Source organism: Palaemon carinicauda, chromosome 7, assembly GCF_036898095.1.
Source record: "Palaemon carinicauda isolate YSFRI2023 chromosome 7, ASM3689809v2, whole genome shotgun sequence".
NCBI classification, from domain to species: domain Eukaryota; kingdom Metazoa; phylum Arthropoda; class Malacostraca; order Decapoda; family Palaemonidae; genus Palaemon; species Palaemon carinicauda.
The window spans coordinates 37360027-37377367 of NC_090731.1; the positions used below are offsets into that span (position 1 = coordinate 37360027).

At 41.3% G+C, this 17341-nt stretch overlaps 1 protein-coding gene across 2 annotated transcripts in view; it reads left to right on the forward strand.

Annotated features, from left to right (window-relative positions):
- LOC137643913 (zinc finger protein OZF-like) overlaps positions 1 to 16954 on the forward strand; it is a 41416-nt gene extending 24462 nt beyond the window's left edge. For both annotated transcript variants that reach the window (XM_068376672.1, XM_068376671.1), the window contains exon 2: positions 14645 to 16954. In XM_068376672.1, the coding sequence (XP_068232773.1) occupies positions 15306 to 16316 (1011 nt within the window). In that variant the 5' untranslated portion in view covers positions 14645 to 15305 and the 3' untranslated portion in view covers positions 16317 to 16954. The remainder of the gene's footprint in view (positions 1 to 14644) is intronic.
- Positions 16955 to 17341: the final 387 nt, after the last annotated feature.

Below are 17341 nucleotides of genomic sequence, written 5' to 3' on the forward strand. Positions count from 1 at the left end.
ACCTTTAATGGAAGCAAGGCTCTGGGAAAGGTTGTGCCAGCCATGACAGTTGCCGGTGGGAGACCCTTGTACTTAGAGTATTCTTCAGTCCTCTCTTGGACTGCCATCCACAACCCTGGAACCGGCAGAGCAGCCGCCAATAGATACTGTGGTTGGATGGAAGCTAGAATTATTACATTCTCCCCCTTCCATTTGAATCCTCATTCTGGAAGAAGGCAGTAGAGACAGTAGTCCCTACAACCATAATTATTGTACTAAACTATGATAATATGGTAGCCCTTCTCTCCATGCTTTCTCTCTCTCTGTCGGCTAGTGCCGTCAGGTACTGCGGCAGAACTACAGTATAAGATTATACAGTAGCCAGTATTTCTGCAGTATAGTGAATACAGCAGTTAGAAAACTATAGTATATACTATACAGTAGTATGTTTTTCTCAACATATTCTATGTATAATTTCACAGTCCATTGTTGAGACCGCTAATAATGTTGAAGTGAAGTATTCCTTCAATATCTTGTTAACTTCTAGGTCATCAGAAAATAATATCTTCCCCTTCAACATTATTATTCCTTTTGTGGGAGGGTTAGTGCTAGTATACACTAACTTCAGCTATATATTCTAGAGCTCTTCCACCCGAAATTTTCCTAATAAGGAAATTTCTAATATTAATATTGAGGGAGGTCACAGCAATTTCCTGGACAGGAAACACAGATATGGGTCTTTCCTATTTTTCCTAGCTTACTATCCTAAGCTATAATGATAATAGCAAGTGCTATTTGTAATGCATGAAATTAATTTATCAGTGTGATAAATTACCCTACCCCATACTTATTTCACCTTTTTCTTTCCTTACAGGAGGAGTCCAAGGTGAAGTGTGCAGTTATGTACTGCAACCACAAGAGTAAGAAATTTTGTGGCCACAACATGTGCAGGTCTCATTCCCCCTGCTCCATCGCAACTGAAACCCTGAGATACTGGGATCCCAAGGATTGCAACGTCTGCTCGGCCTTGATGACCGAGGGTTTCGGTGATCCCAAGATGACGGAGTCGAGGGATACTGCGAGGGAAAAGCTTCGGAAATGGGTACAGGGTTCCAAAAGAACTCTCCGGGACCGTACCTACCAAGTGACACGTTTAGAAGCCTGCTGTTCCTTAAGGCGACAGCTGATGCAGTTGTGCCTCAGGCACGACCCGGGCCTCCCTGCGTACAACTAGCAATAGAGGCCGACATCAACGAGGCTCTACAAGGCATAGACATCCATCAGGAGAGGATGTCAGAAGTGTCCTCGGACACCGAAAAGGGTCTCCTTCAAGAAGATCCTGAAGAAGAGGTGGCCTAACCACCTGAGGAGGAAGAAGATCTCGAGTCGACAGAAGCGGAGGACCCTCTTATGTCTGTGTCGGCATTTCAGCCTTTGCCATCAACTTCTTCGGCTCCAACCCCTCAACCAGACCCACTGTTCCCCACGGGCCAAGCGCTTATGGCCCAGATCCAGCAGTTGGTCGATACTCTCTGTAAGGAGAATGTTGATATGAGGAGGGAATTCAGGGAAGCAAGCTGCTTCTCGTGGATCCTACAAGCGGCCCAAAGTTTCTGACCTGCCACCAGACTCCAAAACCAATCCCTGGAGGTATGCAGAGTTCATGCCCATAAAGAATGGGAAACTGCATCTCGGATGAGATGTGGGCCATCCCCCTCGATGATATTCAATTCTGGTTAAACCTTTCGGCTTACCCGGAATGTTTCATCCGGCTGAAGAGTGAGCCGGCGTCTAAGGAAGAGACGGAACCTAAGGAGGTCTTGGTCTTTGACCAGGACAAGGCACAGGCTCTCTTGACGAGTACCCTGAAGAAGGCAGGCTATACGAACTCTAAAGTTTCTGCGCTGAGTAAGAAGCACCCTACTTTCCTTGCTCCTTCATCCAGAGCTATCCCCTTCATGTCGAAAGCTCTCCACTGTGTGCTTAAGGCGGTTGATGCAGGCAAACCATGTCCTACGCTAGAGGAGTGTAGGCCATTGTCTCTGGCCTTGCCCACGGGCGAGAAGGATTGGAACGAAGTCCATCTAACCTTCTCGGTTGCAAAGCTCGACGCAGACATTGCAGGACAGCAGTTCAATGAGAACCTCCTGAAGCTGTTGGACTGAGAAGAGAACAGGAGACAAAAGAGAGACTAGCCGCCTCTCTGTCCCTCCAGAACTGCATGGAGATGTGTGCAGGCATTGCAAGCACCCCAGACATATATACAGTCCTAGCCAAGATGCACATGGCTACATTGGTCAAGGACTTGTACGCTTTTGTGAAGGCCAGGAGAGCTTGCAGGGAGTTTGTGTTTGTCAATGCAACAGTCAAACACGAGTCAAGGAAGTTGATCACTTCCTGTATCTGGGGCAATGACCTCTTCCCAAAGGAAGCAGTCCAAGAGGTTGTCGCCAAAGCCGCCACGGAGAATAGGAACCTTCTCGAAAAGTGGGGCATCTCTGCTAAGAGAAACTCTTCCCCTGAAGCTGGTCCCCAACCTAAGAGGAAGACAAAGAAGCCAAGACTGCCTTCTCGACCTGTGCAACATCCTACGGTCACCATGACCATGGTGCCCAAAATGGTTGCTCAGCCGCAGACCACCTTCCAGATGGTGCCTCAACAGCTGGTAGCCCAGTCACTAGCCTTTAACCCCGGTTTTGAGAGGCACACCACTACCTTTCACCTGAAAGGTAGGGGGTCTAGATGAGGCTCGTTAAGAAACCCCCCAAGAGGAAGAGGAGGATGTGGTCAGGGTGGCAAACCCTCCGGATCATCCAAATAATGAGATGTTCCAGGTAGGAGGAAGACTTCTCCACTTTCGGGGTCGTTGGACCTTCGATCCCTGGGGCCACAGCCTTGTCAAGAATGGACTAGGATGGAACAGATCTCCACCTTCATTTCCTCAATTCTTCCAACACTCCAACCCCTTATTGGAAGAATATGCCTTGGAAATCGTGAACAAAAAGGTTATAAGGAAAGCAAAGTCCATCAGATTCCAGGGGATGCTGTTTTGTGTTCCAAGAAGGACTCAGACAAACTCATTCATTCTAGACTTGTCTCCACTCAACAAGTTCATCGAGAACAACAAGTTCCGAATGTTAACCTTGCAACACATAAGGACCCTGTTACCGAAAGGGGTGTACACAGTCTCAATAGATCTGGCAGACCTTACTGGCACCTTCCAATCAGCCGCCCCCTCTCCTCCTACCTAGGATTCAAGCTATGGAAGACAAAGTATGTCTTCAGAGCCATGCCCTTTGGGCTAAACATAGCTCCAAGGATCTTCGCGAAACTTGTGGACACAGTCGTACAACAGCTACGCTTAGAAGGCATTCAGGTAGCAGCATACCTGGACGATTGGCTGGTGATGGCAGCATCCCAGACTGCTTGTCTGCAGGCAGCCACAAAGGTGATCCAGTTCCTGGAAAATCTGGGCTTTAAGATCAACTACAAGAAGTCTCGCCTCTCTCCAGCTCAAGTTTCAATGGTTGGGAATCCATTAGAACTTGCAGTCGTCACACCGCCTCTCCATTCCACCAAAGAAGAGGAGAGAGATCGTGGGTTCTGTCAAGAGACTGCTGAAATCCAACATGATATCAAGACGTCAACAGTAAAGAGTTCTGGGCTATATCCAGTTTGCAGCAGTAACAGACCCAGTGCTAAAAGCACAGCTAAAGGATGCGTCAGGAGTCTGGAGATGATATGCATCAAACGCTCAAAGGGATCAACAGAGACCGACACCGGTCTTACTGCGATCGCTTCTGAGGCCGTGGTCGAAGGTCAAGAGCCGAGCAAGGACTATTCCCCTACAACCACCTCAACTGTTGGTAGTCATCCCCATGGATGCCTCAACGGAAGAATGGGGAGGTCATTCCCATTAAAGGAAAGTTCAAGGGACCTGGTCATCCCTGTTCAAGACCTTTCACATCAACATTCTGGAGGCCATGGAAGTCCTCCTGATGTTGAAGAAGCTATCCCCTCACAGATCAGCCCACATCTAGTTGGTCTTGGACAGCGAAGTGATAGCGAGATGTCTAAACTGACAGGGCTCGAGATCACCCTACATCAACCACGTGATGTTGGCCATCTTCCGTTTGGCAAGATAGAAAAGATGGCATTTATCAGCAGTTCACCTACAAGGGTTCTGCAATGTGAAGGCGGACGCTCTATCCAGGTGAAAGCCAATAGAGTCAGAATGGCCCCTAGATGCAGACTCATTCTCCTTCATCTTGGAAAAAGTCCCAGAACTGCAGATCGACCTCTTCGCAACGAGCGACAACAAGAAACTACCTCGATACATAGCCCCATACGAGGACCCTCGGGCAGAAGCGATGGCCGCCATGTCCCTCGATTGGAACAGATGGACTCATATCTATCTGTTCCCGCCAACAAATCTCCTGCTGAAGGCCCTCAACAAGCAGAGATCCTTCAAGGGGACAGCAGCAGTGGTGGCCCCCAAATGGCCCAAGAGCAATTGGTTCCCTCTAGTGATAAGAGCTGAGGCTGAGGCTGTTTCCTCTACCGAACCCAGTTCTCTCCCAACTGGTTCAGAAGTCGAATGTCTACGCTTGATCACTGAGAACCCAAAACCTTCATCATGATTTTCTCACCTTAGCAGTCAAGAAAAGCTTTGGGATCTCAAAAGACAGCATCAACTTTATAGAAGAATACAAGTCAAAATCAACCAGAAGACAATAATAATTGTCTTGGAAGAAGTGGGCCTCTTTTGTTAAAGCAAAATAGCTGACAGAAATCTCAATAGACTTCTGCCTGTCCTTCTTCATCCATCTTTACGAACAAGGCTTGGTTTCCACCACGAAAACTATGTGTAAGTCAGCTTTGACTAGACCTCTTCTATACGCCTTTCAGGTGGACCTGTCGAACGAAATCTTCAATAAGATTCCGAAGGCATGGGCTAGACTTAAACCAGCAGCCCCTCTGAAGCCCATTTCATGGTCTTTGGACAAAGTCTTGCACTATACTTCGAATGTGAACAATGAAGATTGCTCCCTAGAGGATCTAACAAAGAAAGTGATATTCTTGTTCGCTATAGCCTCAGGGGCTAGAGTTAGGGAAATAGTAGCCCTATCAAGAGACGAGGGCCATATTCAGTTCACAGAAGAGGGATGACTGAATCTTTTTCCCAATCCTACATTTCTCGCCAAAAACAAGCTACCCACCTAAAGGTGGGGTCCTTGGAGAATCTGCCCTCTGAAGGAAGATGTCTCTCTATGTCCAGTAGTGTCTAAAGGTCTATCTTGAAAGAACTAAAGACTTCAAGGGAGGACAGCTCTTCATAGGCGAAACCTCAGGATCAAATTTATCCCTGAAACAACTGAGGGCGAAGCTCGCCTACTTTATTCGCAGAGCGGATCCTGACAGTACACCCGCCGGTCATGATCCGAGAAAAGTTGCTTCCTCGCTGAACTTCTTTCAGCACATGGACTTTGATAGACTCCACTCACATACAGGTTGGAAATCCTCTAGAGTCTTTTATAAACATTATGCGAAGCAAGTGCATGAAATAAAACATTTTGTGGTGGCAGCAGGTAATGTTATAAAACCTGTCGTCTAGTGCTGCGATGAACAGTGAACTGTTTGGGACTTTACAGTGAATGGGTGAAAAGTGTAATACCTTTTATTAAGGGCCATCCTTGGACTGTTCTTTATGAGTGTATAATCTAACCAATAACACCAGTGCCGTGTGTACATTTGTACGCAGTGTTTGAACATATCCAACATTTAAGTGAAATTATCTTAATAATTTTGCATAATCTGTGAGTGGCCATATTAACATATATTTCTTCCCTTACAAGTGATAAATATATATGTAATTTAAGAATGTTGTTTATGTTGTAAAGTTTTCTGTTCTAATACATTCGTTGTTGTATTCATTTTTGTCTATACAAATAAATACTAAAAATGTATTTGTGTCTTATTCGCCCCACGCGTAGCCGAATAAAACTAGCCAGAGTCTTTTAATTATTTTCCTAATATAAAATGCTTGAAGTTGCTTCTAAATGTGAACATGCTTATGGTAAATTAATTCCACTTTATTCTCACAAATTCAAACCCTTGTCGCTTCTATAGTCAGTGTTGACAGATTCCCTGCAGGGGGCAGGAAGCCTTAAGTTACTCCTAAACTTAGCGGATATGACGAGTAACGGTAGCGTCATATAGCAATGTGGTCTTGGTGACCATATAGAAGCTGAATGAAGGTGAAGGCACTTATACAAACCCACAAATATAGTACTATCAAGTAATTCTTTGGTAAACTAACATCAGGACAACATGGCTGAGCCCAAAAAATGGATTTTGAGCAAAGCGAAATATCTATTTTTGGGAGAGATGGCCACATATTCCTGATGGACCTGCCCTCCTTTCTAGAAAAGGAGTACAATATACATATATGTAACAAATCCCCACCCGAAACTACTCTATCTGTAGCCATCCATGCTTAATTGCAACAAGGAATGAGTTGCACCGCAGTAGTACGGGAAAGGGGATCCACCGGGTAACCTTGATGACGGCTCCCCTTCAATTTCGCCACTTCCCCCTCAGAGCGAAAACTATTCGGGGTGAAGATTGTCATGTGTCATATCAAGAAATACGTCTCCTGATATTATGCGATATCCTTAAGAATTTTCTTAAGGACACTCGCGCCAGGAGTTAGAATTCTAGAGACCTATCGTCAATTCTCTGGGAGTATCACTGTAGCTAAATATCCCTTAGAAAGCTGCCTAAAGGAACCTTCCATTAGGACGACATTGCCATCCCACCCAAATATAACAAATTTGTAAGTAATTTGTATTTTTCCTAGTATACAAACCTGGAGCTATTTATACGGCATTCTTTCAGCTGCGCCGAAAGTATACCCTATAAATAGCGGAGGGTTTGTATCTACGCCGGAACAAATAGATTTTTCACTTTGCTCAAAATCTGTTTTAAAATCTCAACTTGTTCATATACTCAAAAGACACACAAGAGTTGAGATTGCAATCCCCCTTGTACTGAGGTAGCCCTGTTGGAAGATCCATATTTTTCAACCCCTCAAACCTACTGGCTCTGGCTTGTCTCATACACCCAGGAGTCTTTGGCATTGCTCTCCTCCTACAAATTCTCAGCCCAATGTTCTCCAACCACTTATACCGACGTTGTTCAGACTGCTTCATTAGTGTCCACAACCATGACTTTGGTTTAACTGATTTTTCACTTTGCTCAAAATCCGTTTTAAAATCTCAACTTGTTTATATACTCAAAACGACACACAAGAGTTGAGATTGCAATCCCCCCTCTACTGAGGTAGCCCTGTTGGAAGATCCATATTTTTCAACCCCTCAAACCTACTGGCTCTGGCTTGTCTCATACACCCAGGGGTCTTTGGCATTGCTCTCCTCCTACAAATTCTCAGCCCAATGTTCTCCAACCACTTATACCGACGTTGTTCAGACTGCTTCGTCAGTGTCCACAACCATGACTTTGGTTTAACTGAATTGTGCTAGTATTGTAGTTTTTTCCTTCCAAGCAATCTGCACAAAAGCGACTGTAGCCACAACTCGTACTTTAATTCCTTGCTTGTTAGCAACATGTTCCACAGCCCAGTCGTATCCTCAGGCTAACATATATGTACATGCCTTGCTCGTGCTGATGACATTGAATGTGCCACCGTTACAGCATGTGAGTTTATTGCTCCTTGTAATAGCTAGCATGCCATGTCACACAAAGGCTCGCTCTCCAAGCATGCTATCATTGCCATGACGCAGAAACCATTGGAACCTCCTTGTGTATAAGTTCCTTTGTCAAATAATACAAACTATCAGGCACCTTCTACCTCTGGACCTCAACTACTTCATTTAAATTCAGTAACTAAACTTTTGATTTTACTGCAACGTAAACAAACTACTGTAGTACATTGTGTACTGTTTATAATACCTCAGAATTTACAGTTTCTACTGAATGTCAAAGACCTGTTTCAGAAAATTCTTCTTTTCAGGATCAGGATAGGAAAAGGAGGCTGGAGCCTTTACCACCTTTTTTCGTAGTGTTCCCCTGTCCAACACTGATGAAGTTTCAGTTGTTAAATGTCGTAGCCATGGTTCTCCTTAATAGGCGCACTTAGTGGCGTACCTTGTAAAGATCATATTCGTCATAGGTCGAGCTTTGAGAAAGACCTCCCCGTTACTCCCTCGCAGCATGGTAGAGGTAGAAAGGTAGAGATATTTATTCTAAGACTAAGTACGACTTCTCCCAGTCCTTTTCTGTCTCCTCTTCTCCATTCACAAAATGTTGCTAGAGAGAGAAAGGATGTTAGTGGAAAATTTAAGCTTTCGGGCGATCCTCCAAGTGTAACTGCTAATTACCACAAAAGAAGAACCTATTCAGGAGGCTCAGGTTTTACTTTCTATTGACGAATCTTCAGCCCACTGCACGCGCAGGCACCAGCTCAACTTATTTAGCCTCCTCAAGTTTCACACGTCTGGGACAAAAGCAACACACTTCCTTGGGATCATGAGCCTGATCTGTTGCTTGGATGGTCTTGGTGAGCCTTATTGTGCGTAAATATGTAATAGACTTTTTTCATTGACACACTCTTCCTTATGCACAGTGTGTGAAATACAGTACAGGTTTGATGTGGCACTTTCAAACCAGACTTATGATACGCTGGACATGTTTAACACACGTCTCAGCACCTGAGAATGCTCCCTAATCGAGTCTATCCTCAAAGTTACCTCCTTTGGGACTACTGTATCGCGCCAAAGAAAATTTTACATCTATTCAGGTGCTCATCTTAGTCCATTGCCTATTGATCTCAACGTTACCAGCCTGGTACCCAGTGTGCCAAGCGATAAGTTAGCTAAACTCCACTCCATCTTTTCTGGATCCGAGGAGTAGAATATGGAGGTAGCAGTTATGACCAATATCCATGCTTGCTTCTGGCTCTATCACTGGTGGGGGCTAGTGTCTTGTTTCGCAGTCACTGAGGACTTGTGTAGGGAAGACATCGTGAAGCAGTTTGAAGATCTATCGAGATCGGGAGCCAAGGTGTTGCAGTTTCTTCTCCATCAGACAGTTTCCTTATGGGACAACTGCATCTTTAAAAGACACGATAAAGTCTTGACTAAATGCACAAAACAGTTGTCTTCTAGGGATACGCTCTTTCTGAGGAACTCCAGCCTTCTTGACTTCCCCACTCTGTTCCCTCATCCAGATTTCTGGTTGCTAAGTGAAAATCATCTTTCATTAGGAGAGCTACAACCTCAAAAATGTCTGCCCCTCAACAACCTCAGAGAAACTCTCCTTTTAAAATAGGCCAATACCCCCATTCTACTCATCCGTTCTTGCTCCCGTTCCTAGCCGTCCTCAAGGACGGGTGCCACTGCCAACAGTCGTTATGTGAACGGCTGTGTATTAGCAAATCTGCAAATGTAACAAAAACTTGCTGAAAATTCTGGCAAGAGGATGTGATCGCTAGCAACGTTGGGAGTAAACTGTAAGCGATAATGGAACTTGGTGCACTTACAGTTGACACAGTCGAAACATTAATGGAAAGGTAATGGTGCAGTTCTAAAGGTAGTGGTTCGTTTGAGACTATATCAGGATACTATGGGAAAGGTAACGAAACACTACCAAATCATTAGAAAATCTACTTAAATTGGCAGAAAGAAATTAGAATGGCTGATGACATTGCAGTATCAGTATGAGATGGGTAGCGACGGTATGAGAGTACTACAGTTTTAGTGGCCGTTCATTTCCAATCCATTAGCGCTGCATTATCAATTCTTAATTTCCACTAATGTTCCATCAGTTCTGTCACCGATGTGCTAAGGTTCCATTACCATTCGCAAGGAATGGGAGGGGAGCGGCTAAATTTGTTAACAAACCGCCTATACTCAGGCGTCCCAACCATTCTCACCATTCAAAGGAGTTCCTTTAAGTGGACTGGCCGGCCAATGCAGTTTTTAAAGGACAGACCTTCGACATTCATACCACTTAATAAGGTGGCTTGGAGCATCTCAAACATTTGATTTTTGGCTCTGACCATTAGTTTTGCAACACCAGTGCAATCTATTGCTAAAATAAGCCTTTCAAATTCTATTTTCTCCCTTGACACTTGATATTAAGACCTTTGATTACTGCCATACAGAGTCCTGATGTAGACCTCCAATCAAATGTTGAGATTTTTTTTCTGAAAGTAATTTATTTGCTATACAGTACAGGGTATATGAAATTTTTCATTATGGTAAATAAACCAACCCTATAAATCAAGGAAAAAATAAAAAAAAGGGGAAAAAAATTGGAAAAAAAGGGCATTATTTCATTGTTCTATATCTTTCTAAGTTACAGTATATACTAATTTCAATGCTATAGCTTTCAAACTAAGGAAGATACAATATTAAGGTCAATAAGTATAGCTTTGAGATATGGCTGTTCAAAATTTTTCCTTTTTACTTTTTTTTTTACAAAGAAAATATTGGTAAATTATGATTATTGTGAATTTTATATTCCTTTCTGGGTCTTGATAAACTAAGTATGATTTTTATTGTAATTTAATTCTAAATGAAGATTCTTTGCCCAATATCTTGCTTCCTTAGGCTTCATGACCCCTGTGACTATCCCCTCTCTCTCCTTTACTAAACCCGCAAATATTGCCGATATTATGAGAACATTAGAGCAAATTTCCGTCTGTATGTAATGAGATACATGCATTGTCTTTTCCTCTTTGGCATAATTAAATTGTTGCTGAAACAAAGAAAAACAGATGCAAAAGCAAATGAAAGTCAAAGGTCAAACTCAAATGCTTAGTATTTTTACAAAGGCTTAGTATTTTTACAAAGACAAAGTTATTAAATCATGATAATGAATTCTATATTCCTTTTTGGGTATTTACAGAAACTATTACTGTATGTTTATTATAATCAATTATAAATGAAGATCACTTTGACCAATATCATGCTTCTTTATGCTTGAGGCCCTCCTCTGCCTTTTCCTATTTTCTCTCTCTTTCCTTCAAGAGGAAACTGAAGACTTTCTTGTTCTCCAAGTGCTTAGATAGTATGAATTTGACAATAAATGACCAATGTACATAGTGAAAGACTGTATGTCTTGGAATGAGCATAATAAAATGACTCAAGAAAGGGTAAGTATGAGATGGGTAGTGAATCATCATCTTTATGTTAGCAAGATGTTTAGATGGTCTTTTCCTCTTTGGCATGATGAAATTCTTGCAAAAAATGAAAAAAAAAACTTTAAAGCAATGGAAGCAGAAGCGAACTCAAACATCTATTCTCTCTGAGGTTTCGGCTATCAATGAAGGCTTCAAGGCTGTTTTGTGTGAAGAGTTGTAACTCGAGCAATGTCTACAGATGCCAGTGCTCACAATATGTTTGATATTGAAATGTAATAATTATGAAAATTAACGATAAAAGAAATACTGAATTTATTTGTATGGATCAACATTTTTGGGCTTATTGAGTTAGTCTTATTAATTATCTTATAATTATGAAAGTAAGGGGAATTTTATATGAAATATTTCTTATATGCTTTGTCCATTGGCATATGAAGCTCCTTAAATTTTTTCCAGGATTGAGTTTCTCTTCCTATACCCCTGTATATTGGCTTACCAGCCGCTCCACTTAACGTCCATTTGTGTTCCAATTAGGTACTCTCCTGACCTCTACCATGCATGGAATTGCGGTATAACCAATAGAGACACTTACTCCCTAGTACAGACTTCCAGTAGCCTAGGGGGCAAGACCCTCAGCCCACCTTTTGCCATAGAGGACACTCCTCCGGTCGATGGAGTTGTGGCTGTCTGAGCTCAACTAACAAAGCTGTTGGCGCAGATGGCAGTTCTTCGGTACCTATCACTGGACTGTGAAAGTTCTGCATTCAGGGTATCGAGTCACATTCATAGACTGCCCATCCCCTCTGATGATGGTATGACCTTTTTATGTGAGATAATCTGCAAAGGACCTCCACCTACATGCCTATCCCCTCTGATGATGGTATGACCTTTTTATGTGAGATAATCTGCAAAGGACCTCCACCTACAAGAGGAAGTGTCCAAAATGTTGGCCAAAGGCACCTTAGAGGAAGTCTTAGAAGACCCCTCAGGCTTCCTCGGCAGTCTCTTATTAGCAGAGAACCTGAAAGATGTCTGGAGACGCATAAGACTTGCCCCATTTGAACCTATTTGTCCTACAAGTAAGGTTCAAAATAGACACTCCAGCCACCGTTCTTCAAGCGATCAGGGAGAATGACTTCATGCTGATCATAGACCTGAAAGATGCATGCTTCCAGGTTCCCCTTCATCCAGGATCAATGAAATGCCCCTAGGTTCCCTTTCAGAGACTGGATCTCACACTTAAGGTACTGTGCTTCGCCACCACCACAGCCACTCAGATCTTTACCAGGATCCTTGCCCTTGTCTCAGCCTAGGCTCATGCCATGGGCATCAGGCTCCTGAGGCATTTGGAGGACTGGCTTCTTCCTACAAAGTCTTGGGGTTTGCTTGCAAAGTAAAGAGACCTTCTCCATGACTTCTACAAGAAGTTTGGGATCCAGCTGGACCTGGAGAAACCAGCCTCATCCCTCAACAGATCATCAGATACCTAAGTATGGAAATTGATTTTGCTATCTTTGTGAGATTCATTCTCGAGAAGAGGAATGTCGTCATTGGTGATCATCCGAGTCGACCAGGGATGACAGTCGGAGCCCCACATGGAACGGACTGGGTTTTTATGACGGGGCGCTGAGAGGTCAGCGTAACACTGTAGCCCAAAGTGGCAGCAGGCCGAGTGGTATCCAGATCTGCTAGATCTCACGCTAAGTCCAAGCGAACTTCCCAAATGGCTAAACCTTCTATGCTAACCACACGTAAGAAAGTTCCACGAGGCTGTTCACTGCCTATCTCTTCATGGGTGGAGATTATCTAGCATCCCCTCTGAAGGAGAGGCTTTTCAGGACCAAGTGTGAAACAGCTTTCCAGATACCTCCGAAAGTTGTCAACAGCAGTTTACAAAGCCAAGTGGACAATCTTCTGTGGTTGGTGTCATAGGGAGAATATAGCTCTACTCTAAGTCACTATTCCCGTTTGTGCTGACTTTTTAGTGTTCCTAAGGAATGAGAAATCCCTTTCAGTCACTGCGGTCAAAGGCTACTGCTCGGCCTTGAGCCCGTTTTTTAAACTGAGGGGGCTTCATTTCTCTTCTTCATGGGAACTATCTGCTCTCATTAGAAGTTTTGAACAGACTTGCTTTCCTCTGGAACTTAAGCCTCCCTCTTGGAATATGACTAAGATTCTTAGGTCCCTGAAAATGACCCCATATGAAACCTTGCATAAAGCGCTCCTTACCTTAGCCTCAGCCAAGAGAGTAAGCGACATACATGGTCTATCCTATCTTATGTCGCATTCAAATGAGTGGAGAGACCTATCCTCCTGCTTTGTTCCCGAGTATGTGGCCAAGACATGTATCTGGCTATACTCTACTCTAGATTTGACTCTTTCACGATGTTGACTCAAGAGAGATAACTGATGATCAGGATAATCTTACTCTGTCCCATAAGAGAAGTTAGAAAATATCTGAAGAGAACAGCCTCTCCCTGGCCTATAATTTCTAACTTGTTTGAAAGTGCTGGCTGCTTTAAAAAAAAAAATCTAAGAATACCATTTCCTTTTGGTTGCGTGAGAATGTTATGAGAGCGTATAAACCCCCTAGGGAGGTGTCGCCAGGAAGCACATGATGTCAGTTGACTGGCTGCAACCCTAGCGTTCTGTAAAAAAAATTCAGTAGGCCAGTTTCTTATTGTAGGGGTCTGAAGGGGACAGATCACCTTCATAAGCCACTACTTTAAAAATTGCACTAATAGGCCCTGGGACACATTCTCCTGATGTTCTATTGTTGCAGCTCAGCAAATTATTTACCTTAAGCTCTTACAGTGCAGGACACCTAATACTCTGTTACAGCATCAGTTATCTGCGTTATAAGTGGATTAAATCTGAAAGTACAGTACTTACAAGATTTGGACCATGGAGTAATAGCTTGTATCACTAATGCAGGTATGAATAAAAAGCTTTGATTAAGAATTATTATTTCTCAATTTTTAATGCCTAATATTGGTACAGTTCACCTCTACCTACAACGAGCCAGTTGGACTCAGCTCTGCAGTCACTTTTGATGTTAAATCTGATATTTCCGATATTTCCAGGGTAATTGAGGCAGGAAGTCCAATGTAAAGGACTATTAAGTTCATATTGTTAGGAAAAATAGAAATTATTCATGAGATTTTTCCTGCACTAATATAAACCATTTAGCTTTTAAAGGATGATGGTTGGTATTTGTATAGGATTAAATCAAATTTTTAAACTAATTCATATTTCTAACAATAAACATGAATCATTTTACATTACCAGTTATTGCCTCAACCCCCAAATAACTACTACTACATTATTAAAAGTTTAACATCCTTTCTGGCAAAGCTGAAATCATACTTCTATTAAAGGACTCTTGTTTGTATAGTTGGGGAAAATTAAAATTGCATGAAACATGTGATATTTTAAAATTAATAATTTTCTTTATAGTTTTCAAGCTAGATATGAAACTAATGCTTTACCATTTATTATTAGTTTCAGGGTTGCTGTAAAGAAAAAGGAGGATAGCATCTGTACTCCAGAGCCAGCTGTTTTATTAAAGAACAGTTTCTGTGCATGAATCCCATGATGGAAAAATAATATTTATTTTCTTTGTTGTGGCACATTTTTACAATTTTATAATGTTCACTAGTGAATATAGAGATTAGTGATTATTTTGATTTGGCACAGTTGAATCATTATTAGCATAGTTGAAAGTTTATAGCTAAAATATTCAAATCTGTGGAACTGGTTATTGATGAACTTTGAAATATTTCATGAGTTTAATGTCAGACTACATTACTATGTAAATTAAGGAAGTAAATTAAGGAAAATTATTCTCTCAAATCGAAACAGTATGAGATCTGCTAGCAGAAAGTTAAAAGTTGGTGTCTCAAGTAAATAATTGTATTCTTAAAGTTGGAAGGTCCAGTATGTTTGAAGCTAAAACCTGGTAGGAATAGACATATCTCATTTATGTATGGAAGAGTAATACTACAGAGAGACAATTAGACTAGGAATTTTCCAGTTTTAGTTTGATAAATGATGTGTTCAATCATGAATAATGATAGTCAATGTTTATACGCATAGAAAGTTGTACTAGATGCTAGAGAGCTTATGATACAGTTAACTATTCTAAGTGTCTAAAGTCCTGAGAATGAGTTCAAATACCGGCAGTGAAATAAACATAAAACAGGAAAGTGAAGAGAACTTATTTTATCATGTCAAGCTTGAAAATCTTGATGAGAGTGACCACCATCAATCAGAGGAGACTGACTTTCATCAGTCTGAAGCCAAGTTTGATTCATGTAATGTTCCAGTAGTAGAGAAAAGAGAAATAGAGCCAGAAGGTCATTTTATTTACGAGATAAATCCAGCAAATATAGTGGTGAATCAAGATGAGGAAGATTTACCACAACCTGCAAGTAAATCCGCCAAGAAAAAGAAAAATCCGTTTGATTCTCCAACAAAGTCGTTGGCTCCTACTAAAAGTTTTGAATGTGCTGATTGTGGGAAAATATTCAACCATAAAAGACGACTTAAGGATCATTTGAGAACTCACTCTAAAGAAGCTCCATTTACGTGTGATAAATGCGGTAAAGCCTTTAAATTGAAAGTTACTCTTAAGAGACATACCAAGAGATTGCATGATAAGGCAAAAATATTTACCTGCAAGAAATGTGGAGAATCTTTTAGTGAAAAAGCTAGTCTTGTAAATCACAAGGAATCTCACTTAAAGGATAGACCATACCAATGTGAAGTATGTGGAAAAGCCTTTAGTATAAACAGAAGTCTTAAACTTCACCAGAAAACTCATTCAGATGAGCGGGAAAGACCTTATTCGTGTACAGAATGTGACAAGTCATATTTTGAACCTGCGAAACTTACGCGCCACATGAGAATCCACACTGGGGAGAAACCGTACTTGTGTAGCGAATGTGGCAAGACATTTTTTGACAACTTTATTCTCAAGAAGCACTTGCGAATTCATACTGGAGAAAGACCCTATAAATGTGACGAATGCGGGAAGACGTTTAATCAAGCAGGAATCCTCAAGGACCATCTAAGAATGCACACAGGAGAGAGACCTTATGTGTGCAAGGTATGCGGAAAGACGTTTAGCCAGAGAGGAGCTCACAATGAGCATGTGAAAGTTCATACTAAATAAATTAAAAAGATAAAGATAAAAGATGAAAGATGTAGCATTAAAAAGTGGTAAGCTCTCGTTTAATGTAGGCAAAAAACAACCTGATGAACTCTAAGTTCAGAAATGATAAAAAAAAGTATGCATTTTAAAGTGATGCTAAAATATTTTAAGACATCAAATTAGGCTTCAAGTATAATTGCATAGTACTGTATTATGAATTTTAGTACTTTTCTAATGTCTTGAAATATTTATCCATTCACAAATTTTTATGTAGTCAGTTTGAGCTCTTAAAATCCCTCAAAAGCATAGAAATTGCTTGTGTGATTTATCCTTACATTTTACAAAATTCAGATCGAACTCAAGCTTCTTATCGTTATTGGTAGTGTATCTGAATGTATCGGTATTTGAAAGAATTAAGATTTTTTTTTAGTCTACTTATAGGCTATCTGCATGCATAGTTTGGCTTGCAAATCAAAGGCATAGTTAATTTTAATACTGTTGCAAAGTGTAGGTACTATATTTTATGCCCATCTTTATGGGAAACTTAATTTTTCTCACTAAATCAAGATTTTGGTGGTATTGATGGTCATATATTATCAGTATCACCATGAATATTGTATTTTTATAATTTGGTGACAAGTATATTGTTGTATCAACTCTTTCAGTTTTTATTCCCCTGGATAACCTAAGCGTCTCCTGGTAGGAGTTTAATTTTGTGGGTTTTTTTTTTTAAAGTGAACTTCATCATGAGGGAGGAAGCAATACATATCTTAATGATTGTGAATCTAAAATTCTTTTCTGGTAAAAATTAATTATATTTATATCTTGCATTAGTTTTTACGGGAATACAAACCAATTTTACGAATAGAACTTTCCTGGCAGTTTTATATATATATATAGCTATAGTCTCTGTTGGTCTGGCAGATTTTTCAAAACTCGCAGCAACCGCCGAGTGGTAGCTGTTCGGTCAGGTGGTTAACAACCCTTACAAGGTGGTACTGTACTTTGAATCATTCCCATTTTCTGTTCCTTAGATCATCTCTGCC